Genomic DNA, 26,911 nt, shown 5'->3' on the forward strand with positions numbered 1-26,911 from the left:
GGAACCCAAGGAGCTTAACCTCCACCCAGAACAAGACTAGCCCTCGGGCCTCAGTCTTCTCTCCTGCAAACGGGGCCGTGGCCTTTCCTCTGGGGCCAAAATGAAGGCTGAGGAGACTTGCACACCCCACCAGCTCAGCCTCCAACCTGTCCTCAGAGGACCCCAGAGGTACCGTCCTCCCAGGCTCAGGGCCCAGACTCTGCAGACACAAAACCCCGTTTCCTTGTGGGCACTTTCGAAACACCAAGTTTGCCTGCCTCCTGAAGGAGAGCCCAGACTTGGGGTGGCCCCTGTGCCCGTGCCCTCAGGGGTCCGCACTTATGCTCCCCGGTCAGGGGGATGCCTGGCCGTCAGGCCGTGACCCATCCTCCCCTGCCCACCCCAGCCAGTCTCTCATATCTCCTCAGTCAGACGTTCCATCAAGTTAGCAGACCCTGAGGGAGGGCGGGAGGGGCTTGTGCACTGGGGAAGAGGGAGGCCGCTGGGTCTCACTGCTCCACTCCAGGCCCTCTTTCTGGGCTGCATTCTCCAGCCGCCCACAGGTCCAAGCCCTGACCCTTGGGATCTGGGGACCTCTCCCAGTTCACTGTTCCCTGAGAACTGGGCCTCTTTCTGGAGCTGATCACAGCTTGGTTTTCACTCTGGGTTTGTGCTTGGAAACCCCCCCCCCCCCACCGCCACCCCAGGCCTGGCCCTGACCAAGATGTTTTGCTCCAGCCTCTTGCCCAATCCCACTCTTCAGACCTCAGGTTCACCTCCATGTGTCCTCCACAGTGTGAGCAGGGGACACCCGCCAGGCTGACGAGGTAGCTGGGGTACAAGCATCTGCGGGTGGCGTGCTGCCCCCAAAACTCCAGAGCCGCACCGCCCCCTGGTGGTCGATCCTAGCAAGTGCCACTACCCCGGCCAGAAAAGGGATGACTGGGCCCCCTGGTCCTGGGGCTCAGGGTGAGGAAGGACAGCACTAGGTATGAGCGGGCCCTGTCCCCACTCACCCACCCGCCGGGCTCTCGAGAACATTCTCAGGCTAGCTCCAGCACCTGAGGGGTAAAGCCCTCTGAATCCATCCTCTCCTCCCTTCCCCACTGGACAACTCCATTTCATACATAGGATACTGAGGCCCAGGGATAAGGGAGCCAGGCCGGCAAGGCTGCCCAGAGCCTCACGCTGCGACCCCCATTTATTGCACTGCTTTGTCACTCACAGGGGAAGCAAATCCCTCAAGGTCCCACTCTGGCCCCGCAGGCATCTCATCCCTAGGTTGCCAGTAAGCCTTGCCCGCCCTGAGCGCTCAGTAGCCAGCAGGCTCCCCGCCTTTCCTGGAGTCTGAGGCAGCTGCCCAGCCACCGGCCGTGTGGACAATGGCCTGCACCACAGCGAGGAAGGTGGACGTGACCTCGGTGTCGTGGTGCCGGGTCTTCAGAGCTGCGGTCACCGCCTGGGGGTGGGAGGGGATAGAGAGGCCTCAGCAGGGCCCACTGTGCCACTGGAACCGCATAGACCCACACTGACCCGCACAGGTGGTGCCATTTCCAGCCCCGTGGCCGGGAACAACAAGTTGGGGGCAACTGAGCCTACTGGGTCTCCCTGGAGCAGGTGGTCTGACCCCCAGCGCACAGAGGTTCAAGATGGCCTGGGCAGTAGATGTGAAGGTCATCTGCCCCAGGCAGAGGCTGTAGTCTATGATGACTCAGGAGATCCAGGCCTCCATCCTAGGGGCACCCTGTGACCCTCCCCTTGTGACTCAGTTTCCTTGGCCCTGCCCCACCTGGTCAAAACCTCTCTCCAGCGTCGTGGTGTTGGGCAGAAGCTGGTTGTGCAGCCGGGGCTCCTCTACTGCCCGTTTCACATCGTAGCCAAACCACAGGTTATGGATGATGGCCTGGGGGTGGAGGGGAAGGGGGTCAGTGTGGCCCAGGGGCAGGGGCTGACGGGGATAGGTAGGTGGCACATACCAGCGCGGTGGCCGTGGTGATATGTGTGCCCCCAGAGGCACCCACCACCATGCGGACCTGGCCATCCTGGCCCACAATGATTGCCGGACACATGGACGAGAGCGGCTGCTTCCCTGTGGTCAACAGATGGGCGGGCAGGGACAGAGATGTCAGTCAGCTGCCTGCCCAGGGCACCAGCCCTCTCCCCACCTGAGCCCCCCACCCCACACCTGGTTTGATGAAGTTGGCTGGTGAGGGGGGCACCCCAAACTGGTTGGTGATGTTGGGGGAGCTGAAGTCATCCATCTCATCATTGAATAGGATCCCGCTGACCCGTGATCGTACCTTGGAACCAAAGCTGCAGACCAGCGGGATCAGACAGCTATGCCAGACCCAGCCCCCACCCACCCACCAAAGCTCCAGCTTGACCCCAGTGAGGCTGGGGGCAGGTGCTCTACCAAGGTCCAGTGCCTCGGTTCCCCCCCCCCCCGCACCACGAAAGGGGTTCATGGAGCTCCCATCTGGGAGATGCAAGCAGCCCTTGGCCCACCCAGGACCACCTGGCAGCCCCTACTAGAGGTTGATGGTGCTGGTGGCCGACACAGCGCTGCCGTCCTCTGCGACCACGGAGAGGTGAGCAGTGCCACCGTCATCAGGCGTGTAGAACTCAGGCTCATAGTAGGAGGTCGGGTGAGTGGTGTTGTCAGAGATCCGCGCCCGGAGCTGAGCGGCAAAGAACTCGGAGCTCATGTTGCGGACCACCTGCCGAGACCCCAGAGCTGGCCTGAGGAGGTGGGGGGGGGGAGGAGGGGGAGGGGGCACAGGCTTGTGCGAGCAGCTCTTGGGAAGCCCCCCGACATGGCCCTGACCACAACCCTCCTGCACCCCCAGCCTCACGTGGCCCGTCTGATCCCCTTTCCAGCCTTTGCCTCTGCTACCGTCCAGCAACTCTTAGTATTTATCTGTCCACCCACAACCCCCCACTCTTGCCGCATTCAATCATTCATTCGTTCGTGGAGCTTGTGTTGCATGCTTGGATGAACAGGGAACAGACACACAGGTCCCTGCCCTCCTGGCAGGGAAGACAAAGGCAGGCAGGGACATGCTGGAAAGAACAAGCGAAGTAAAGGGGATGGAGAGGGATGAGGTAGGGGCGAGGTGGTCAGGGAGGGCTTCTCAGAGGAGGTGACAGCTGAAAAGAGGCCCGAGTGAGGCCAGGTGGTAAATGCAAATGCCCTGAGGCAGGCCCGTGAGTGACAGGCAGAGGGTGAATAGGGTCAAAGAGAGAGGTGGTGGAAGATGTTAGCAGGGGGTTATTCTGTAAGTTTTCAGAGGCCCTATAAGGAGTCTGGCTTTTGCTTTGAGCCACCTGGGCCTGGGACAGAGGAAGGGGCACACTGGTAGTTCACAGGATCTCTATGGCAGCTGTGTGGGGGTATAGCGTAGAACCCAACTGGGAGGCTATGGCATCAACCAAGTGACAGATGGTGGCTGACCCAGATGGGAGAGAAACAATGGCCCCAAAGTCTTCCGTCCAGAGCGGCCATTGAACTGGGGAGGCAAACACTGCGGAAGGGGCAGTGAAGGGGACAGTAAGGAGCCTTGATTGTGAACAGGTGCCCTTTCCTGTTTCAGGTGGGTGGTGGGTCTGTGTGTGTGTATGGAGTTGACAGGCAAGACCCGGCTGAGGGATAAACATGAAGCCACCAGCTTCCGTTGGCTGCTTAAAGCTGTGAGCCTGAACAGGGTCCCCACGGCGGTGAGGACAAAGAGGAGAGGAGATGACACAGGAGCCAGCAAGGAAGGCCCTGGGGACTGAGCAAAGGAAATGCCTCCAGAATTTTCCAGCAACAACCCCCCAGGGAAAATGTTCAGCCTGAATCGACTCCCAAGAAAACAGAAAGTCAAATCCAGGATGTGGGATGGTTCTGCAATATGACTGCCCCGGGCTTTAAAAATCAGCAAAACAGCCAAGAGGTCTATTGTAGCTTCAGAGACTGGAGGGACAGAACAAGGGATGAGTCGGATGGGCTCTGGACCGAAACAACCCCAGGACCCTTGGGAACACAGGTGTCTAACAGGCCAGGTCCTCTTGATGGCAGTATGTAGGAGTCCTGTCTTAGGAGCTACGACCCAAAGCATGATATCGGGGACTAACCATCTGATACCCGAAAAACACATGCATATCGATAAAGGGGTGGATGGATGCAGGGAGAGAGGGAGGGAATGTGGCAAAATGTCCACCACTTTGCAAAATGAAAAGCTGGGGAAAGGAGGTGGCAAACTGAACTGCGTGAGACGCTGCCGAGGGGGGCCGGAGGGGGAAACTGAGGCTGGACTCCAGGGGTGGAGTGAGGGGTCCTGGCAGGGGGAATGTGGAGCGAGGAGGGCAGAGCCTGATGGGAGAGGGCATGAGAAAGGGATGGAGCGGCCCAGTGTGCTCTGAGTGGAAGCAGAGGAATGGGGGCAGCAGCTGGGGGCTCTGAAGTGACAAGGATATGCCTCTCTCGGGAATGATCCATCACTGTAGGGCAGTGCTGTGGGAGGGGCGTGCTGAGTCGGCAAGTGCTTGAGCAGAGGGGTCAGCCTCAGCCAGGAGGGAGGGCAGAGAGGGAGTGGCCCCAGGGGTACGCGACCCCAAGTCACGGGCTGCAGTGGGGAGTACTATGAAATGGTCCTCGGGAAAGAAAAAAGATCCAGGAGAGCAGAGGGGCAGCCGAGAGGCACAGGTCCATGTGAGGGGGTCTACGGATCTGCCCCGGGATGGGGGATCTAAGCAGGTAAGGGGGGCTATGACGGGAGTCTCAGTGAAGGTCCAGCCTGGAGCTGGGGCATCTGGCCGTGAGTGGGTCAGGCTGTGCAGGGCCTGGGGGGGATCAGGGAAGCGTTAGCTCCCGGGTGTGACCAGCAAGCCGGTGGCCGAGGCCTCTGCCACCCAGAACACCACCCCTCTCCCTCCCCCAACCTCCTCATTACCCTTGAGGGTTGCAAGCCCCCCCCCCCCCATGGATTCCTCACCTCAGCACTGAACATTCCAAAACCTCCCAGGCCAAGGGTACAGTCCCCAAGGTGGGAGTGTGGCCAGGGGTAGGGGGTACTAATCACTCACTGTCGAGTCTGTCACACTGTGAGCTCCCTGTGGCAGAGGGCCAAACTCAGGGTCACCAGTCCACCCCAGCACATGTCAGGCCCACCACCAAAGTTGGTGGTAGGAATGGATTAATTAAGCATGTGTGAGGCTGGGGTGGCCCCAAGGAGCCATCCTGGCACCTCCATGGCAGGCCCACCCCCCAACCCACCCATCACGGGCCAGCCCCTGCCTCTTACCGCCATCACATTGACAAACTTGGGGTCGCCAAGCAGGGTCCTCTTGGCATAGGCGAACCGGAAGGCCTCCACAATGCGGTGGTAGGTCAGACCCTTCTGCTCGGGTGTCTCCACACTCGCCCGGGAGAAGTTGTACCCTGGTTGAGCAGAGATGGGGACACGTTGCAGTCCTGGGGCCCTTGGAAAACCCCAGCTCGGCCAAGACAGCTGGGTGCCCCCGGGGTAGGCTCACACCTCCCTGAATCGCTTCGCTTGGCCCAGCTTGAGAATGGGAACGTTTAATAACTACCAGTGGACACTTTGGAGGAATGTAAGGATGGAATGAGGCAAGGGACCTCTGGGCCTGGGCCTCAAACGGCCAGCCGGAAGGGCTACCCAGTCTTACCCAGTCCCAGAAGATCACTTAGATTTGCCAGACACATCCTCTGGACCAGGCCCCCCGAGCTGTGAACTTCCAGCACTGAGTAACTGGGCAAGCCAGACAGACCCTGTCACCCCTAAGCCCTTGCAGGAGCTGTTCCCACCCCAGGACACTGCTCCAAACCTTTTTACCTCCCGACCATTCCTCCCCCTCCTCCAGCCCCTGACCATCGCCCCCACAGCCCTGGTCACTTTGCTCTGCCTCCTTCAGGGACAGCTCACCCTTGAGGATGTTGAGGATAAGAGCAAGCACCGGCCCACTGAGTGGGGCGCTGGGCACGTAGAGATGGGCATCCCCAAGGCTGACGTTCAGTGGGTTCTCTATCAGCTCGGCACGGTAGTTGTTCAGGTCCTTGGCAGTCATAATACCCCCTGCAAAGAGCAGCTCAGTGGGTGGACATGGGGATGGGCCCCCACATCTGAGGGGAGGACAAGACCATCCAACTGAAAGCCCTGCCCTTCCACCCCCACATGGCCCCACCCCCAAGTCCCTCTGTGCTCCCTGAAGATGCCACTTCCCCACTGCCAGGCTCAGGCCAGCTGCCCTCCACCTGTTTGCCCCACTGGCCTCCAGGTCTGCCTTCTCTCCTCCTAGCAGCCAGAGAGTCTTCTCCAAGTGGAAAGTATCTGCTCCCATCTCCCCCCGGCCCAGTTCCTCTCCTCCAGAGACGAATGCGTGGGAGGGAGTGAAAGGAGGCTCTTAATTCTACAGGGAACGGACTCCAGACAGACCAGGTATTTATAGGCTAATTTCCTGCATCAGTCCTAAAGGTCAACATGCTAATCACCCTCTTCCATGTCTCGGACCACAATAACAGTATGAAGAAATCCACAGCGGGGGACAGAGAGGCAGCCAAAGGCTGCCTGGCTGAAATTCATCAGAACCTGTCCCTGCTTGTAGCCCCTCCAAGGCCTCTCTCACCAAGCCCACCAAGCCCACCAAGCCCACCCTCATCTGCTGTGACCCTCAGGGATAATTATAGCTCGCCCTCTCTGGGCCTTAGCCTATTCCATCTGCCAGAAATGCTCTTCCTCTCTCCAGCCTAATCTGTAGCTCAAGTACCACCTCCTCTGGGAAGTCCTCCCAGATCTGCATTTCAATGCTCCCTCAGCCAGAGCTCCTGCGTAGGCCTGCATTTATCCACCGAGAACTTTCTCTCCTGAACTGCACTGGTCTCTCAGTTTTGACCTAACCAAGATCTGTAGATCCACGTGGCCTGTCACTGACTGCAGATGTATCCTTTGCCTCCCCTTCCCCGCCAGATGCTGCCTGAGGGCCCAGGGCCCCTGGCCAGGCAGGACCAGAGGACCTAAGGCCTCTGAGCTCTGGCTCAGGGTTCCTTCCCCGGGGTCCCTGAGGTTGCCCACTCACCAGCAGCCTGGATGTCCTTGATAATCTGGGCTGTGAGGCTCCCGTTGTAGAAGGCCTGGGCTCCCTCCAAGGCCAGCGTCTCGTACGTGTCGGCCAACTGCGGCATGATCACTCTGTCCCCCTCCCGCAGCACCTTCCCATCCCGGCAGAACACCTCGCTGGGGCAGAGAGGCTCCCGTGAGGCCGGCAGGCGGGGCGGATTCAGCCAGCCACTCCCACCCAACCACAAAGGAGATCAAAGGACGGTGAGCACCTGTCCACAGGTGGGTGGCCCTCATCCTCTGGTGTCTAGCCCATGCCTCCGAGAGCCCCTGCCACTCAGGACACACAAGCCTGGGACCCTGGGCAGCAGGCTCAGAATGTGACCCCACACACATTGGGAAGGGTTCTTGTATTCTAGACCTCGTCCCTCCATCAGCACAGGGCCCTGAAAGCACTCTGCCAGTCATTCACAGCCCGCAGGGACCTTGGGCCCCGTGTGCCCAGCCTGTGGCCCAGGGCAGGCCAACCCCCACAGACATACCACAGCGCAGGCTGCCGCTCGATGACAGCCTGGCTTTTCTCCAGGGCTGCTGCCAAGCCCTTCCCCACGGCGAAGCCCTGGCGGGCCAGCTGGATGCTGGGCTGGAAGAGGCGAGCCCAGGGCAGCCGCCCATGCCGCTGGTGGGCCAGCTCATAGCCGCGGATCTCACCAGGAACCGCCACCGACAGGCCCCCTGCACAGGGACAGGGACACACACAATTAGTGGCTCCGGGCCGGGGACATCGGGAGGGATGCTCTCTGAGGCCACAACCTAGGCACAGTCCCCACATGGGATTAGTGAGGTTTCGGAAAGAAATGGGAGTTGTCATATCTGGACTCGGCAGGCAAGAGTGTAGATTGCTTGGGACACGTGAGGGAGGCCACAGTGGGAAGAGGTGCCTCCTGTGCTGGGTTCTGCGGTCCCAGGACTAGATGTCTGCCTCTGCAAGGGCCACCAGGTTTGAAATCCTGTGCCAGGCCCACAGCTGTGCACCAAGAATGTGGGGAAGCCAGACCCCTGCCATCTCTCAGTCTGAGCCTCCTCGCCCACAGGCTCAAGGGGTCCACCAGAACCCACCAAAGTCCCCAGTGCAAGCCCGGGCCATCCTCGACACTGAGCCAGTGCCAAGGCAAGACCTCCCCCTTCCTCCCTTCTACTTTCCCAGAACCAGGACCCGAGGGGCCCCTGGGTGACTCAGTCGGTTAAGAGGCTGCCTTCGGCTCGGGTTGGGATGGAGCCCCGCATTGGGCTCCCTGCTCAACGGGGAGCCTGCATCTCCCTCTCCTGCTCCCCCTGCTTGTGTGCTCGCTCTCACTCTCTCTGTCATATAAATAAATAAAATCTTAAAAAAAAAAAAACAACCACAACAGCCAGGACCTGAACCCAAACCCTTGCCCTGTACCCTCTCTGGGCCTCAGCTTCCCCATCTGACCACAAAGAGTTTGTCTCTCCCAGCTGACCTTAGAGGAACCCACAGTTCCATTGGAAACACCCATGGACCCTGATTCCCATCCACCCCCACCGCCCACCGTGCCCTAAGCTGGACACTGATGCAGAAAGGTACAGCCACGGCCCCTGCTCCCAGACACCCTCTTGCTTTCACCCTGGATGACCAGGGCCATTTCAGCTACTCCCAGACTAGGCAGCTTCTAGATTCATAACAACCTGAAGTTGGGCACGAGAGCCAGGTTGTTAGGATCTACATGTCTGCACATCTCAGAAGGTCTGACACCCAGCCCATAATTCCCCCCACCTTAAATAAATGCTGCCCTGAACTTGGGCCAATCAGGTCTCACACTACCCTGCTCGCCAAGGTCACCAGTGACCCCCATACTGGCAGACCAGGGTCCCCTCCTAACTTCACCTTACTTTTTTTTTTTTAAATGTTTTATTTATTTATTCAGGACAGTCAGAGAGAGAGAGAGAGAGAGAGGCAGAGGGAGAAGCAGGCTCCCCGCAGAGCAGGGAGCCCGATGCGGGACTCGATCCCAGGACTCTGGGATCATGACCTGAGCCGAAGGCAGACGCTCAACCATCTGAGCCACCCAGGCGCCCTAACTTCACCTTACTTAACCCTTCTCTCCTCCCGGGTCACCTCTGCATCCCACCTGCCAGGCTCTCCTGGAGCCTCCTCTGTCTTCTCCCCCAGATCAGAGCTTCAAGGTCCATTTATGTGCTGACAACTCCAGCTGTACTCCCTGGCCCGGCCTGCTCCTCTAAGGACCAGATCTGAGGATGCACCTGCCCACGCCAAAAAGGCATCTCAAACTTAACACACTCAAAACCCGACTCCCGCCTGTCACCCAGACCCAGTCCCTCGAAGCCTTGCTGTTCTCTCTTAGGGGCACCCCATCCTTCCAGATGCAGATCAAAGAGCAGTCATCCAGGACACTTCGCATATGTGTCACACCTAACCCATCAGCAGATGCGCAGGCTCCACCTTCTAAGTACGTTGAGTACCAACCGCCTCCCAACACCCTCTTCTCTCCCTGATTATCGTGGTGACCTCCTGACAGGTCACCTGATGGGCAGGCGGCTTGCTCCCTGACCCTTTTGCAGCAGCCCAAGGGGTTCTGTCCGACCTAGGCCAGATCCACCTCCACAAACACCCCAGGGGACACTGCTACCTCTCTCAGACAAGAGGCAGGGTCTTCGCAATGATCCATGAGGTCTGACACCACCTGAACCATTCTGACCCTGGGATCACCCACTGCAGCCTCACTGGTTCCCACGTGGGCCACTTGCTCTGCCCCCAGACACGTGCACACCCCTCACTCCACTCCAGCCTCTGGGTCTTTGCTTAGACAGCCCCTCCTTGAGCAGGCTGTACTTGGTGAATCGCACGCCTTCCGGCTCTTCCTGCCTCCGCTATCCTGGCTTGACTGGGCCACGGATTTCGCCTGTTGCCTTTGCTTTGTCTCCTGGCTTGCGGAAGAGCCCCTGGCATTTTAAGAGGTGCCCAGTAAGTCCTGCTTAAATAAATGAATCCCAAGCGTCCCTAAGGTGCTAAGTCTGTAAGATTCCAGCAATCACACTGAATGATTTCAATTCTACCCATTCGGAGTTTCCCAACGGATGTAAGAATTCGGAGATTCTGTATGTTGCAGAGGACGCCAAGAGGGCTGGGCTACTCACAGGGCCCCGCCCAGAGGCTGCCGGTACGGATCAGATCTGTTAAGGGCAACAGCCAGAACTTCCTGCCTCCAAACTCCTAACGTGCATTCCATTTGGGTCCTTGGGAGCAGCACGCCCTGGTGGCCACTGGCTTCCCCTCAGCTGCATGGGGAGATTGGGGGCCTCTTCTCTGCATAAAACCTTGTTAAAAAAAGACTCTGGGGCGCCTGGGTGGCTCAGTTGGTTAAGCAACTGCCTTCGGCGCAGGTCATGATCCTGGAGTCCCGGGATCGAGTCCCGCATCGGGCTCCCTGCTCGGCAGGGATTCTGCTTCTCCCTCTGACCCTCTTCCCTCTCGTGCTCTCTCTCTCTCTCAAATAAATAAATAAAATCTTTAAAAAAAAGAAAAGACTCTGCTGCCTCTTGAGAGCTAGCCCCACAAACGAACGAATAAATGAATGACTTAGATGCCTTTGAAAAACTCAGGGTTTCGACAGCCTGGGTTCAATTTTGGCCTCAGCACCATCCAGCTGTGTGACCTCAGTTGGTTTGCATGACCTCTCTGGACCTGTAAAATGAGAATCAACACAGCGCTTCCCCGGACTCCCAAGCATACAGGGAGGATTCAAGGGGCTCATCGGTGAAAAGGGCTGAGCAGAGTGCTGGCCCCAGTGACCCCCGGTATGTGCAAGTTGTTGAAATAATTATTCCCTCCATGTACTAACACAGGGTGGCTCTGGAGGGACCTGAGCAAAAATAACGGAAGCTCCGTCTCTTTTCCTTCCGTGATGATGGTCTTGACTGTTCATTATGGGAGGTTGTTGTGGGGCCAGGAAAGGCTGAGAAGGGTAGGCATCAGCCCAGCCAGAGCTGTCCCCAGCCCCAGATGCCCATGCCTTCCCAGCAGCTCAGCCCAGCTCTGCACCCGCACCCTTAGCTTACACCTCACCTTCCTGTGACTGCTCTGAGGTGTTGAACATGTTCTCAGAGGCCAGCCCCGGGGCCACCTCGCGGGCATTGATGATCTCAACTTTTCCTGGAAGCAGAAGCAGGTGGGCAGTCCGGACCAGCACCAACACCCTCACCCCAGGGTGTGAGCCCAGGGGCCACCCAGCTCTGCCTGCCCCCAGCCCAAGTCCAGCCTGAGATAAACAGCTCCTGCCATTCACCTCCCGCTCCCCGGGGGCACTCACGTGTGGTGCTGTTGTAGATGGTGAGGAACAGGCCGCCCCCGATGCCCATGCTGTGGACGTTCATGAGCCCCACACAGAGCAGGGCTGCGATGGCAGCATCCACCGCCGAGCCGCCTTCCCTCAGCACGTCCCTACCCACGGCATGTGGTAGGGAGTGAGCACCTAAAGTCTCCCCGACCCACCCCAACACGGGCACCCTGCCACCCACCTCCACCCTGCTGGGCCACCCTGCCCAAAGGAGGATGGAAGAAGAGCCCATAGTTCTGGGGTTTTACATAAAAGTCTAAAGCCAGTGGGCTTGTATGTTCTTCCTTTTCAAGCAAACAGATGCACATGACTTTTATAATAGAAAGAAAATTGGAAAATTGTTACTTTCATCAGTAACTTTTTTTTTTTCTGTTTAAGTCTCTTAAGTGGGACCTGATTTTTGTATATAATGTGAGACAGGGGTCCAAAATAGCATAAAACAGCAGTTTATCCAAAGAGACCGAGATCCTTAGGTCTGAGAAAAGGGGCCCAGCTGGGCACTGGGAAACCCACACCCTGCTCTTAGAGTCAGTGTCCCCTTCTGCCCTGACCAGAGGCTGCGGAGAAGTTCCAAGGAAAGGACAGGCAGCTCCACGTGCATCAGACACCCCTTGTCTGGGTAGCTCATGGACAGGTGGGGAAACTGAGTCTCAGAGGGATGAGGGTCTTGCCCAGATCCACTTGCAGAGGTCCTCCTGTGCCCCTACGCCCTGCCCACTCACCTCCCGATCTCCGAGCAGTGCTTGGCATCTGCAGCCACGGCTGCCCTGGAGTAGACATGGTTGTGTGGCTTAGAGGCTGAGGGCAGCAGAAGGCACAGGCAAATGATGAGCAAGAGCATGAGGACCACGGCCAGCAGGGCCAGGAACACACACCGCCTCTTCATGGCTCTGCGGGCCCTGGTGGGGGGGAGGGGAGGTGGGGGTTAACAGGGTCGGGGGACTGCCTTTGGGCACATCCTGACCCTCACCTTCACAGGGCACAGCCCAAGATCAAGCCTCAGAAACATGTCTCCGTGTCTCCTTCCAGCCCCCGGACCTTTGCCACGCCATTCTCTGACCTCCCAAATCTCCCTGCTTATCCTCAAGGCCCCATTCCAGTAAAGACCCCATCTCCAGCAGAAACCTCCTCTCCTGGGAGCCCCCAGATTCCACGTGCCCCTGCTTCTGCCGGGCCTTGTCTATCTCCTACGGTGGGAGGCACTGCCAAGCAGGGAACTCCATGAGGGACAAGCCTGGTCCGATCACTTCTGTGACCCCCACCTCAGCCCGGAGACATGCACCGTCCATGGGCCCCCCAGAGTTGCCTGCCACAGACTGTGGGGTTCAGGGAGCGGACAGCCATGTCTCCTCCAATCATCAGATGAGCTGCCACAGGGCAGGGGCCTACCTTTCTCAGCAGACGGGAGCCCCACGCCTTGCCTGCAGGGGTAGCCACCAAAGCTGGGACGGTGGGGGGGCGGTTGGCTGAAGCAGCTGTTGAGGTAACTGGGGTCTCCCTCACACACTGCAGGCACCCGTGGCCACAGAGTCTGCTCCAGAGAGACACCCCGACCACACAGCCTCCTTGTTCTGCAAATTGAGACGCTGTACCTGAAACAGGCTGAGTCGGCCCTCCCCCAGGAGCTCTGTGAGGTTCCTCTGCCTCCAGATGAACTCTGGAGCCGAAGAGGAAGCTGTCAGCCGCTCCCACATTTGAGGGAGGTCTCCAGGCACAGCCGAGAGAGGGTTCGCCCAGAGCGAGGCCCGGGTTCAGTGGTGTGAGCGTCATGTGACAAAGTGGTGAAGCCCCCGTGCACCGGGCCAGGGGGATGGGGCACGCAGGCCCTGGAGCCAGCTCATCCCCTCTGGGTCTTGCCCCTCATCTGATGTGGGGTCTTGGGCACGTCACTGACCACCTGCCCAGCGTGAATGACAGAGGCATCCTGCAGGGGTATCTTGTGGAGGTTAAGTGAATTGGAAAGGCTGGAGTGCTAGGGGAGTGTTGGCTGTAATGGTCATCGGCTACCAGGGTGATGCCCTGGAGGCCTAGCTAGGGCAGGAGGAAGTTGGTCAGCCTCCTGCTCACTGTTTCCGTGTTGACTCCTTTCCAGGCTGTGCAGGGAGAGACAGCGGTGAGCTTTTGGGTCCCTGCGGGTGTTGGCAGCAGGCAAGGAGTGTGACCACCACAAGGAAGGAGAGGTGTGGTGACAGAGGTAATCTCAGTTACCTCCAAAGCGGGGGGGGGGGGGGGGGATGTCTGCTGACAAGCCGCAGGCTGCGACTCCCTCTGGTTCACCCTGTCTCTATTCAGAGGGCCTGAGCTCCAGGGCCAGACACGGTGTCCCAGAAATGGTCTAGGACTGGAGTCCCACCCCACGTCGGGGACATCCAGAAGCCAGCCAACACGGAAGGGTTCTCCCCTCCCAGGCTCAGTGGGCAGCCACACAGCAGACACTACCCTCCATCCCCAGAAGGGGATTCAAGCCAGTTTCTCCTCCCCACCCTGACTGAATCCAGGCACCAGCCTTTCTGGTGGGACTCCTGCAAAGCCTCCTCCCCACCCTCCCTCCTGACGGCATCCCTGGCTCCTCAGTCCTCCGAAAAGCAGCAGAAGGCTCTCTCCAAAGTGCCAACCAGTACCTTCCCCCTGCCACTGCTCCAGGGGACAGTCTATGCTCTCTGCGCTGGCAGGCCTGAGAGCCCTCGGAGCACACCCTGGAGGCTGGGTCAGGGTTAAGGATTCCTCGTAGAGGTAACCGTGCTGGGAGGTCCAAGGGGCCTTAGAAGCTGGGCCAGGAACACAGAACTTTCCCATCACATGTGGTGGGGGTGGGTGGGGTAGGACAGAGGCCAGTGACCCCGTTCCCAGCATGGGCACAGCCACACCTGTCAAGGAGGCCCTCCAGTCCCATCCACTAGGCTCCTTGGGGGCATTGCCTCATTTCTCCTGGGCTTGGGGCTGTGAGCCAAGACCCCCTTCAGAGCCCCCCTCTCTCTCCTCCCCCCGGGCCCCTGTAGTGTCCAGCCATGACCTCCTGGGGTCTGTACTCCAGTCTCCCCTGTCCATCCATCTCTCTGTCCATCCATCCATCCATCCATCCATCCATCCATCCTTCCATCCATCCATCCATCCAACCACCCAAGGGCTCAGGTGGGCTTCCAGAGGGCCACGGGGCACCCAGCAAGGCTCAGATTACCAGGGAGTATGGAGAGGGGTGGACAGCACCGACCCCCATCCTCTCCTCCCTGGGCAGGGCAGCAGGGAGGCCTAGCCCAGGCCCTGCAGGCAGACGTCCCCTGCCCTGCGGAAGACACCCTGCGGGGGACTGGGTTTCCGTTTCCCACCCCCCTCCCATACCCCACATTTTTCTCAAAGACTTATTAAAATAATGTCCAAGCCCAGAGGCCTGGCTCTCACCCAAATCGCTGTCAGGAGGGGAAACTGAGGCCAGAGAATAGGTCAGGCACAGCGCTTGGCCTCAAACCCCCACCCCACTCCTCATGACCCAGGGGGGCTTACCTGAGGCCTGGGGTTGGCAGGGGCCCAAGAAAGCTCCTGTCCTCAGAAGAAGTTCTGGGCTGGGAGACGGCCAGATCTGTCTGCCTGGGAAAGTCTGGGCCACAGCTCCGGCTGGCCCTCCACGCCCCCCAACTCCCAGGAGTGGCCCAGAGCCACGCCTGCGGCCCCTGCAAAGCTCCTCAGGGGGCCTCTGAACTGGGATTGGGATCCGAGGGAGGGCACCTCCAAGGAGGAGCAGAGGCAGGAAAGGGGCAGGAGAGAGCAGAGGAACTCTCCTGCTCACAGAGTCCCAGAGCAGGCAAGCGGCAGGCCAGGGGACACCCAGCCACCTCATGGGGCAGTTGAAGGTATCGGAGTGGGGTGGAGAACAGGCTGTCCTCTAAAAGATCCAGCCTGGCAGGGAGGACAGCCCCAGAGTCTGACGTCATGGCAGCAGAGAGGCGCAGTGACTCGGCCTGTCACTAAGTGACTAAAGTTCACGCAGTCCTGGGAGGGCCCTGGGCAGGAGTTGGGAGGTGCTATAAGAGCAGTGACTCTTGGGGTCCTCCTGGCAACGGCAGGAGGTGAGGAGTATGGCCCCAGCAGGGAAGGAGAGGTGCGGTGACAGAGGCAGAGGGTCCCCCTCTCTTGGCCTCGGTTCCCCCCAAAGGGCAGAGTCCACTGGCAAGCACCCCGCCAGCAAGCCCTAGGCTGGGTACCCCCCTAGCTCACCCTGTCCCTGTTCAGAGCATCTGAACTCCAGGGCCAAACATGATGTCCAGAACCAGGACCTGAGAGCCTTTACCACACCACTCAGGCAGATGCCAAGTGTGACTTCCTAGAACATAGTCTGGAGCCTCAAGTCCAGAGCAGTTCCACTGCCTATGCAGGAATGTTAGCACCTCAGGCCCAAGATACCACCGGAGCAGCCTGGAAAGGCAGGGCCCAGAGAGGGCCAGAGCTGGTCCAAGTCACAGAGCCCAGCAATACACACCAGGCCATCCCATACCGGCCCCCAAGTTGCTGCGTGCCCTTACCAGTCCAACAAGGAGAGCTTGAGCCAGGAACAAGTGCATGCCCAGCCCAGGAGACCTTGGAACCTGCTTCCCACTCCCCTTTGGCTTCCATCTGCCAAGAATAAGGTTGAGCCACTCCCTGAGTCCTGGCTCCTTCCCTGGCTCCCAACCAGCTGTGTCTAGGCTGCCTGGGAGCCCCCACAGTCTCCATCTGGAATATCTAATCTATGACCACCCTACAAGGCTGTGCCAGCCGATAAGCAGGTAGAGAGACAGAGGCTGACCAGGTATTGCTGCCCATCCTGGGTCACACAATCAAAACAAGTCTTGTCCTCTCACTCACTGCTCTTGAGCAGGCTTGGGACGAAATCCACCAAAAAATGCATTCCTACGTAAATCCTCCATGGCCCCAGGATGGGGGTGCTATGACTAAGCTTTCTCCCGGGACATCACCTGCAGACCAGGATGACTGAGAAGATGAACGGGCCAGGATCCAGGGACCAAGGCCCATGGCTCATCCCTGAGGGCTAGACACCAGCCAGGATGTCAGGGGATTTGCACTGCAGGGCAGTCGGCGGGGAGGGGTCTATAGTGGAGAGACATAGGGCTCTGCCCCCAGCCTGAGCTTGCTCAGCAATTTTCTCCCTGCCTGGGAAGGCATAAGACATGGCCATATCTGCAGCTCCAGAAGGGTAGGAAGAATGTGTGAGTGGGCAGAGGGTGGTCCAAACCCCCCAGGTGATCCCAACAGGAAATCCCTGGCCTGGGGCAAGCTGAGGAGGGGGAAGTTGCCTGGGGGCACAAAGCCTAGCTGCAGCTGCGGGTTCCAGGGAGGGGAGTCAGGAGGAAAGGGGTCTCATTAAAAGCGGTGTCAACAAAGGCATGATGGGGGCGCCCAGGTGGTTCACTCCGTTAAGTGTCTGACTTCGGCTCAGGTTATGATCTCCAGGTCCTGGGATCGAGCCTGCATGGGGCTCCCCTGCTCAGTAGGGAGGCTGCTTGTCCCTCTGCCCCTGCCCCCCTTGTGTTTTCTCTCTCTCTCTCATCAATAAATAAAATCTTAAAAACAAAACAAAACAAAAACCCAAAGGCATGATTTACAGAACAAAGAACTTTCCTCACATGTTGAGTGTGTCACATTCTATTCTGGTCAGGCCCCCCCAACCCCTACACACCAAGAGGGGACCTGAGGGGTGTCGGTCTGGGGAAACCATGTCACGCCAGAAGAGACTGCAGGGGCTGGCCTGAAAAGTCTCCTCCAGGCCCCATGGTTCCTGTCCTAGGCACATAAGATAGTAAGCTCCCCGTCCTCAGGAATATAAAAGCCTCACCCACCAGAGATACTGACTTTATCATCAGCACCACCCGCTCCCAACACACACACACACACACACACACACACACACACACACACACACACACACACGCTGAATCTAGGCTGAGTGGAGTAGCTTGGGGAGGGGTGGGAATCTCAGAGAGGGGAGCATGAGGAATCCTGACGTTTCTCTGTTAAACCTCCAACCCAGCTTGAGGACTATGTCACCACAACCTCAGAGCCCCAGGGGTGAAACTGGGGCACAACCCCAGACCCATTCACAGACAGGAAACCAAGGCTTAGGTGGAAGCAACTCACGCAAGTCAGCTGGCTCCGGGTGGGGGGAGACGTGGGGACCTGCAGGTGAGCCCAGAACCCACACGGCTGGCGCTAACACCTCCACCCGCAGTGAGGAGTCACCCCCACCCCCGACCAGGCATGAGAACATAGCTCTCGGCGTCTTCCTGAGCCCTGCCCACACCCCTCAAGGCACCCCCTAGAGTTGTACAATGACCCCTTGCACAATTAAGCCGGCCCCGCGCCCCATCACAGCCGCAAACCAGAGCCCAGGGAGGGGCAAAGGACGGCCGGAAGACACAGTACCTCAGCCCCCATCACAGCTCCCTCGCTCCAGGCTACCAGATCCTCCTGGGCCTCAGTTTCTCCATGCTGCACTCCTCCCGCTTAATTCCAAAAGTCCACTTCCGGGGTGTCATGGCTTCTTCAAAGCCTTCCTTAGAGAAGTCCAGCAGCTCCATGTGGCCCGCCTCCACCCACCCCACACCTGTGGCACAGTGAGCCAGAAAGCTTGGACAGGCACTCTCAAACCCCCTTACCAGGCAAAAAAACCGAGGACCCCCAGCCTAGAGCCGGTCAGACAAAGACCTGTGCAACCCCTCTGCAGGAGCCATTCACACAAGCCCCGTCCCCTTCACCCTGAAGGTCAGCTCACTCCCATTACTCAGGTGCATAAACTGAGGCTGGAGAGGAAGGGGCCAGCACGTGGCAGAGCTGGAAATGGAACCCACACTTCCGGGAGGCCCTAAGCCTGGGCGACCCCAACCTACAATGTCCAGTAGCTCAGACAGGATGAGCTGTCCTTTGGGGTCACACAGCACTGAGGCACAGTCAGACGCCCCTCCTGGCTCACCTGGCTCCAGGGCTGGTCCTCCTGCTACTCTCCAGCACAGAGTGGAGTCCCCAGTGCGCAGCTGTTACCCAGCTCCTTCCCTCCCTCTCCCTGCCGGCTTGGGTGGAGGCAAGCTTTAAAGGCACAGGAACATTTCCAGGTGGGAACTGGGCTGGCTCCTTGTCCTGTTCCTGGGCCTGTGTGACCTGGGACAGCTGCTGGCCTCTTTGAGTCCAGAAGGGTCCCTAATCCTGAATGAGAGACCTGAGCTTTGGAGGCCTCAGTGGGGCTGAATGAAGCTGGGTTTCAGGCAGAGGCAGTTCAGGCCAAGGGTCCCCTGGGAGGAGGTGGGCTTCCCCCAACTTACGATGTCCAGACAGGGGTGCAACCAGATGCCCACACCACTGGGGTTGGGGAGTGTAAGCATCGGAGGCCCTAGCAGGCTGAGGAGTCTAGGATTCTCTCCACGACTCTGGATGGGGATGCTCCTCCAGACATGCCCTCTCCGTGACCCTTGGGGCTACAGGTTGAGTATAGGGGCTGTCACTCCAAGGACCCTGGTCACCTGGACTGAAGGAAGTCACATGACCCAGGGGAGCCTTTCCTCATCCCCTACATTTTTGGGGTCGTGAGCAGGAAGGCTGATGAAGGACACATGGCGGTAAGGGCAAGAGATGGGGTTGTCTGCTCGTGGTCCTAGCTGCTCTGGCCCATTGAATGAGAAAGGGTGGGTGCCCCCACAGGGCTGGCAGGCCCAAGACTACCTGTCTCTGAGACCCACTTATGGCCAGCATGACCACCACTAGCACGGCCCTCGCCTAAACTCATCCATTCAGTCATTCCCCCATCTAAGCCTGGCCTGTCCAGATTCTTTTCTCAGAGAGCCCACGGCAGGATTGGAGATGGTCCGCCAGGGAGGAGGAGCGGCCCAGGGCCCTGGCGGAGAGGCAGACGCTGTGATGGGGGCTTTAAGAATCCAGGAGGAGGGGCGCCTGAGTGGCTCTGTCGATTAAGCGACTGCCTTTGGCTCGGGTCATCATCCTGGAGTTCCGGGATCGGGTCCCACGTCGGGGTCCCACGTCGGGATCCCAGCTCAGTGGGGAGTCTGCTTCTCCCTCTGGCACCCCCGCCCCATTCTCTCTCTCTCTCTCAAATAAATAAATAAAATCTTTAAAAAAAAAAAAAAAGAATCTGGGGCGCCTGGGTGGCTCAGTTGGTTAAGCGACTGCCTTCAGCTCAGGTCATGATCCTGGAGTCCCGGGATCGAGTCCGGCGTCGGGCTCCCTGCTCAGCGGGGAGTCTGCTTCTCCCTCTGACCCTCCCCCCTCTCATGTGCTCTCTCTCTCTCTCTCAAATAAATAAATAAAATCTTTAAAAAAAAAAAAAAAGAATCCGGGCAGAGCTGGGATTGGATTGGGTAGGACATGCCAGGTGGAGGAAATCACTTGGGCCTGGAGGCCAGCACCGGAGCCTGGCACTGGAGGCCTCTCTGGGAGTAGTGAGGGCACAAGGGAAACTCTTGACCTCCCTGGGCCCTTCCTGAGCCCTGAGGTGTCAACACTAATAAGGGAAGTGGCTGAGCTCAGACCCTGAAGGCCAGGGGAGTGGGTCTGGACTTTGAGAGCCCCAGGAGCCTGGTGAATGTGTCACCTGGCTGGGTAACCCATTAACCCCAACTCACTCATTAAGACCCTGGTGGGTGACCAGAGGGTAAGGGCCGTGGGAAGAAGGGAGTGTTGTTGAGGGCTGGGGAACTGCTGAGATAGGTTCTCTGTGTCCTTGTTCCTTGAAGAGTTTCTTGGGCGAGGCTGGCCTCCAGCCAGGGGTAGCTGCCAAGGCAGCATGAGGGGGTGCTACCCCACCATCCTGATGCCTTTTATCTCCTAGTCACCCCTTCTGCGCAGGCATCAGCAACCTAGTGTGCCCCGGGGGCCTTGGTCAGACAGAAGGGGCTGGGGGGCTGGGCACCTGGCCCATCTCCTCTGAGAAATGAGGAACTACAGTGGCCTCCAAGGCCCTTCCTGTACTGAGAGGCTTGGGTTTGCCCCAGCTCTGTGTCTGGGAAAGCAAGGTATTGGTGAGGCAAGAGGGGTGCTTAAGGGAAACCGCAGACTCAGCAGGGAAGCAACTTGACCCATGACACATGGGGAAGGCCCTACAAGCCACTTCCTGAAAGTAGAACCTCACCGCAGCCTCCATCCTGCCTCACCCTGCTGTGGGGGACTGGGCCTGAGCCTCAGGAAGTGCCAGGTGAACCTCGGGCTCTGAGTGGGCCACAGCTAAGACATCTACTGCCACAGTAGAGACATCACCTCCCAAAATGCAGTCGGGAGCCTCACCATGTGTGAGCTGGGAGGGAGGTCCAGTCCTTCCAGAATTGCTGGGACACCATCTCAGAGCCCACTGGGAGCCAGGAAACCTGATGTTACCCCAGAGTGTCCCCTGGTATCTGCACCGAGGAGACATTTGGTAAGCTGGCTGAACAAAAGTGACTTTGATGCCCAACATCATAGCATCTTAATCAGCTTTAGGATCACAGAATCCCAAAGGTTTGGTCTCTGATATCCTATCTCCGACACCCCAGAAAGATTGGCTTGCATACCTGCCCTGACGGGGGCCCTCGCTACCTTCAAAGCCAGCCAAACTGTGATTGGTCAGCAAGTTCTTCCCAGTGTTAAGCCCCAATTTGCCTTCTTGGAAAGCCTTCTGCGAAAGCCTTCTGCAGCTGTGAGTGTCAGCATGCTGTAGGTGGGCCTGACCTCACTTCCTGCCCACTGAGGAGCAGTGGCCTGCCTGACAGACCCTGTTGCCACCTGGCCACAGCCTCTCAGAGCCACACAGACCACACTGACTGGATGGAAGGAAGACTCCAGCTCAGTGAAGAGGCTGCTGTTACCCCATGGTAGCAGGGAGCCTGGCTGACTCCCCCTGGCCCCATCTGCATAGTCACCATTTCAACACCTGCCTTTGATGTGCGGATGGAGGCTGGAGCACTGCCAGTGTGTGGGCCTCCAGCTCATTAACACCTGGGAATGGCCAGCGGCAGGGCCAGTCCGGCACCCGGTGGACCAAGCCCAGCTCCCAAACCCAGAGGCAGGAGAGCATGGGCTCTCGGGTCCCTGGGTTCAAATGCAACCCCTGCGACCCCATGGCCCAGGGTCTCTTCTTCTTGCCCTCAGTTTTCTATCTGGGGAGCAGACATCATTAAAATAATTGGGGGCACCTCGGGCTCCCTCTCCCTCTGCTCCTCCCCACCCCCGCTCATGCTCGCTCTTTTTCTCTCTCAAATAAATAAATAAAATTGTGAAAAAAAATAAAATAAAATAATTGTTGGGCGGATTCCCTGAGATTGCTGCATGAGCTACAGTAAGCTCCCGCTACCTCCATGGTTCCCACGCCCAGGCCTGCAGTCGCCTCTGTCCTTGCCTGATGAACGGCTCAGGGCTCAGCGGCAGAAAGTGCCTCCCTCGTCCTGGCTGCCCTGCCCTCTCTGCCCACGACACCCTGTGCAGATAGCATTTATCACATCACCTCTAATTATCTGCGGTGTCTGGGAGCTCCAGGGGGTGGAGGAGAAAGGCTGAGCCTCTCCGGCCCCAGCCCCCACCCCAGGGCAGGGCCTGGTCTTGTCACAGAGGGGCATCTGGTCTTGTCTCCGAGGAGCGTCAGTCACTGACTCAAGCCTGTCTGTCCATGCCTCTCGAACCCCCCACCCCCACACCTCCACCCCCACTCCCGACACTCCCCCGGGGGGTAGGTGGTCCTGTGGTTCTCCTGATGCCAAGACCACCTAACACTTTACCTGCATGCCCTGCTGGCCCTCCCCCAGGGCTTCTAGGACCCCCCACCCCCTGCCGCCTCCTGCATGGCTTCAAGCTGAACTCAGTTACTGTCTGAGTCCTGCTTGCAACATTTTGTGGGTTGCTGTTTCAGAAGCCTCAGGTCAACATGTGTGCCTAAACCTGAGCTAAGTAACAGCCCTCCCCATAGCTCCCCCCAGCCAGCGTAGCCTCAGCACCCCAGCCCCCAACCTCACTGGTCCTGTCCAGCAGCCTTACATCTACCCTCCTCCTGTCTGCACAGGACCCCAGCCCCCCTCACCTGGCAACTCCTCCTCGGGGTCCACAGCCACTCTTTCCCTGCTGTAGCCCCTGCTGAACATGCAAATCTGAGCACTTCCTCCCTCACTAAGAACACTTCAAAGGCCCCTACACCCTCTAGATAAATTCCTGCCTTGCTAGGGCCCCACCCCTTCCTCCCTGAGGTTCATCCCTTGCTCCCTACTGGAACTTCAAGCTGGCACTCCTCCTTCAGACCCCAGTCTCAATGCAACCTCCTCCGGAAGTCCTCCCCACCCCGCCTCCTGGTCAGGTGTCTTCCTCAGCTCCAGTAATGCCCCAGAGTGCCCCGTGGGGCCCCATCACAGCTCCCCACCCCTGTGGGCATAGCTGTTAGTTTGACTTCCTGTGTCTTAGGCTCCACAGTATCCACAGGGCCCAGTAGTCAGCATTGAGTGGGCAAATAAAGACTGTGGGGTGGCTGGGTGGATTCAGTATAAAGCCAAAGAAAATCAATTTGTAGAAACACTGCTGTGTGCGGGACTCTTTGTTGTGTCTAATCCTATAATAAGATGCCAGGCGGGCCATCCTATTTTCCCTGTGTCACAGATGAGGAAACTGAAGTTTGCAGAAGCTACCATAGTGACTTGAATAGCAACCCCCCAAATTCATATCCATCCGGGACCTCTGAAAGTGACCTTATCCGGGAATAGAGTCTTTGTAGATGTCGTTACCATGGGCCCTAAATCCAATAACCAGTGTTCTGATAAGAAGGCCATGTGAGGGAGCACCTGGGTGGCTCAGTCAGTTGAGCATCTGCCTTTGGCTCGGATCGTGGTCTCGGGGTCCTGGGATCGAGCCCCGCATCGGGCTCCCTGCTCAGCGGGAAGCCTGCTTCTCCCTCTCCCTCTGACCCTCCGCTCCGCTCCTGCTCGTGCTTGGCTTGCCCTCTCTCTCTCTCAAATGAGTAAATAAAAAATCTTAAAAAAAAAAAAAAGGCCATGTGAATTGGGGGCGCCTGGGTGGTGCAGGCAGTTGAGCATCCAACTCTTGGCTTTAGCTCGGTTGTGATCTCCAGATCGTGGGATCAGGTCAGCCGGGCTCTGCGCTCGGTGGGGAGTCTGCTCGAGACTCTCTCTCCCTCTCCCTCTGTGCCTCCCTCCTCTCTCTCTCTCTCTCAAATAAATAAATGAATCTTTTATTTTATTTATTTATTTAATTTTTAAAGATTTTATTTATTTATTTGACAGACAGCTAGAGAGAGCAAGCACAAGTAGGCAGAGCAGAGGCAGAGGGAGAGGGAGAAGCAGGCTCCTCGTGGAGCAGGGAGCCAGATGTGGGGCTCGATCCCAGGACCCTGGGATCACAACCTGAGCCGAAGTTAGACGCTTAACCAACAGCTACCCAGGGGCCCCGATCTTTTTTTTTTTTTAAGATTTTATTTATTTATTTGACAGAGAGAGCACAAGCAGGGGAAGCGGGAGAGGGAGAGGCAGGCTCCCCGCTGAGCAGGGAGCCCGATGTGGGGCTTGATCCAAGGACCCTGGGATCATGACCCGAGCTGAAGGCAGACGCTTAACTGACTGAGCCACCCAGGCATCCCTAAATAAATAAATCGTAAAAAAAAAAAAAAAGGAAGGAAGGCCATGTGAGGAGGGACCCACAGACACAGGCGGCAACCCAGACCCAGGGGGCAGTGATGGAGATGGAAACCAAGGAATGCCAGGGATGCCAGCAACCGCCAGAAGCTAGGAAAAAGCAAAGAAGAGTCTTCCCTAGAGCCTTCAGAGGTAGCACAGCCCTGCCAACACCTTGATTTCCGACTTCTAGTCTCCAGAAATGTGAGGGAATACGTTTGTTGTTTAAGCCACCAAGTTTGCGATGATTTGTTATGACAGCTACCTACTTTGCCCATGTTCATATGCCCTAAAAAGGACAGGTCCGGGGGATTCTAGTCAGTCCCGAGCCTATACCTGTGACCCTACCCCCCATGGGGATTCCTGGCCCTGCAGCAGCCTTACAGCACATCCCTATAGAGCCAGCTCCAAAAGAAACTGTTTCCATTGAGTGTCTGTCTGCTTCTTTCCTCCTAGTGAGTTCCCAAACCATCCTACATCCTTCTGGGGAGTGGCTGCCAGAAGGCTCATTGTCACCTGGCTACTTGCTGAGGTACCAGTACTCTTGCAGGTACTGGGGCTTAGACTATCCCACTGGGTGGATAGAGAAGAGGCCCAACTGTGGGGCAGGTCCAGTTCCAGCCACAGCCACACCCTTCTCCCCTTCTTCTGGGTAATCTGGACCTTGGTTCCCTGTCACTCCAGCTCCCTGTCACCACATGGAGTGGCCAAGAGTGTGGGAAGCCAAAGATGTGACTGGCACTGCTACTTGTCTCCTGGCAGGCCCCACCTGGGGCCCAGGATGTCCCCAGCACGGCCTGGGGTCCAGCTGTGTCCCTCCCACCTGACTCTCTGGCTCCCCAACTTTCCCCCTCACTGGCTGTCCAGGGGCCTGATACAAGCCACTGAACCCTATCAGCCCTAGCGGCTGGGGGGGCAATCAGAGCACACCCCCGCCCCCCCCCCCCCCGACCCATCCACCAAAGAGGGTCTCCACAAACACAGATCTACAGAGCAAGGCAACTCCAGGGAGAGAAGCCAGCGGCCTTTACTTAAATATACACGGAGACTAGTAAAGGGGAATGATGCCCCCCACTCCTGAGGGCACAGCTCTGTCTCTGGGGCCTCCTACCCAATTCAGGTTAGGCCTGAAACACTCCCTAAGAGCCAATTCAACCTAACCACCCCCACAGGAGGCAGAGGGAGGCCCATCCAGGGATCCAGGCCCAGACGCCACCTCCCTCTTTTTCTGGGAAAATGTCCTCCAGGAATTTCTCAGCCAAGAACACAGAGGGTGGGGTAGGATCTGAGGGGTGTGGGGCTGGGGGGCAGTTCTCTGCTTTCCACAGGACTCCAACTCTGAGCACCCCCGCATGCCACTGCCTGGGTTGCCCCCTCCGTGACAACCAAGCTCGGCCCTCCCTCCCCAAACCCCTGGACCCCCACCTCGGCCTTCTCATGTTTGAGGGGACAATGTCCAGGCCTGGCTCGGCCTCTGGAAGGATATGGTCAGGATTTGGGAGACAGCCCAGCTTTGGCTCCAGCCCTGAGGATGTAGAGGAGAGGGAGGGGGTTCTTACCAGGCTGCCAGCTCTGGACAGGGGTCTGAGAGGTCCCTGGGGCAAGGGGCTGCTGCGTAAGTCTCTGGTCCTGTCACCACCACGTCAGGTCAGCGACAGCGCCTGGGCCCTAGAGGAAGGCAGTCCAAGCGGTCATGCAGGTTTGCCAGGAAGGAAACCTGTGGTGCCAAGGTGGCCCCAGGACAATGCTGACTACAGAGGGGGGTAGTGGAGGCTGCTGGGTCCAGCTGGCAGATGGCAGGGGAGAAGGGGGCCCAGGATAGAAAGGCCCCAGGAGTCCCAACAGGGGTGTCCAAGCAGGCAACAGGGGTCGGGGTTCAGTGGATGGTCAAGTGACAGGGACACTAAGCTGTCCTCTGTCTTGTATCAGGGGCTCAGCCCTGGGGGACCACAGTCCCCAGCACCTTGTCCCCAGACACACTCCTGGAGGGCAATACTTAACCCAAAAGAGGAACCTGAGTCTGCCCTCACTTACATGTGCCCTCAGATGGCCACCCCTTACCGCACACACACCCTGTCTGTGCTCAGCCCTCTTGTACCTGTGCCCAGGCCCACTGTCCTCATAGGCTGGACACACCCTCTTTGCTGTGGGAGTTGGGGATGCCAACTTGGAGCCTAGTGCTCCAAATGTCCCCTACCCAGGGAATGTGAGGGCCCAGAGCTGGGAGGGGGGCCTGCAGGGGACAGCAGGCCCCCAAGTAGGCCCCTAGAGCTGGGGTGGGTCCCTAGCTCAAACTTGATCTCTGGAGGAGCCAGGGCTCCCCCTCCTCACACTGCCTCCCCACCCCTGTCAAGCTGGAAGAATGAAGCCTGGGACAGGGGCAACTGACCTGCTGGCCAGCCTGCCCAGAGCTAGCCCTAAGGGTTAACCAGCACTCTTCATCCCAAAAATCTCCCAGGCCTGGGTCAGAGGGAGCCCGCACCACCTAGCCTGGCCGGGTCTGCCCCCCAGCCAGGCAGGGAGGGGCAGTAAATATTTGTCAAGCAGGACCATCTATGCAGATGGATGAGTCAGATACTACAATTAATTTGCCCACTGCCGGGGAAATTCCTGAAAGCAGGTGATGGCACTGCCTAAGGCTGGCACCGGAATCCCCACACAGCCCAGCCTGACTCCGAGTCCAGTGCTCTTTGCACCACCAAAGCCACTGTTCCACGGTCAGCCGGCCATGGCCAAGCGCCACCTCCTCCGGCCCTGGCTCAGCGCCTCCCCCAACGGCTCCAGGCCCTGGCGACAGAGCTCCAGAGCCCAGTCTAGCGCGGGCCGGGGCCTCTACTAGCAAGACCTCCCGAACCGAGTGTTTGGG

General features: G+C 58.4%; 1 protein-coding gene across 2 annotated transcripts; it reads right to left on the reverse strand.

Annotated features, from left to right (window-relative positions):
* Positions 1 to 1,120: 1,120 nt before the first annotated feature.
* GGT1 (gamma-glutamyltransferase 1) lies at positions 1,121 to 22,531 on the reverse strand. Of its 2 annotated transcripts, none has more exons than XM_088019621.1 (13): positions 22,452 to 22,531; positions 12,133 to 12,309; positions 11,384 to 11,514; positions 11,140 to 11,226; positions 7,577 to 7,769; positions 7,054 to 7,211; positions 5,904 to 6,053; positions 5,262 to 5,398; positions 2,509 to 2,696; positions 2,165 to 2,292; positions 1,956 to 2,068; positions 1,769 to 1,882; positions 1,121 to 1,438 (listed from the first exon to the last, which is right to left on the reverse strand). In XM_088019621.1, exons 2-13 carry the CDS (start codon positions 12,294 to 12,296, stop codon positions 1,292 to 1,294), a joined length of 1,710 nt encoding a protein of 569 aa, XP_087875747.1. In that variant the 5' UTR covers positions 12,297 to 12,309; positions 22,452 to 22,531; the 3' UTR covers positions 1,121 to 1,291. The 2 variants fall into 2 exon arrangements, with proteins under 2 accessions (XP_087875747.1, XP_027949968.1); XM_028094167.2 differs by lacking the exon at positions 22,452 to 22,531 and adding an exon at positions 12,800 to 12,888.
* Between the last annotated feature and the right edge of the window lie 4,380 nt (positions 22,532 to 26,911).

The sequence above is a fragment of the Eumetopias jubatus genome, unplaced genomic scaffold (genome assembly GCF_037043125.1).
Source record: "Eumetopias jubatus isolate StellerSeaLion01/CBP00866 unplaced genomic scaffold, mEumJub1_p1.0 scaffold_16, whole genome shotgun sequence".
Taxonomy (NCBI): Eukaryota; Metazoa; Chordata; class Mammalia; order Carnivora; family Otariidae; genus Eumetopias; species Eumetopias jubatus.

Bases quoted from the DNA above. Each gene is read 5' to 3' on its own strand.
- GGT1 (XM_088019621.1), bottom strand. From the start codon at position 12,296: ATGAAGAGGCGGTGTGTGTTCCTGGCCCTGCTGGCCGTGGTCCTCATG. The intron at 7,770-11,139 runs GTGAGGTGTAAG...GTCCCTGTGCAG, and splicing joins CTCAGAGCAGTCACAGGAAG to GGGGCCTGTCGGTGGCGGTT. The intron at 2,293-2,508 runs GTAGGGGCTGCC...GCTGGTCTGCAG, and splicing joins ACCAGCACCATCAACCTCTA to CTTTGGTTCCAAGGTACGAT.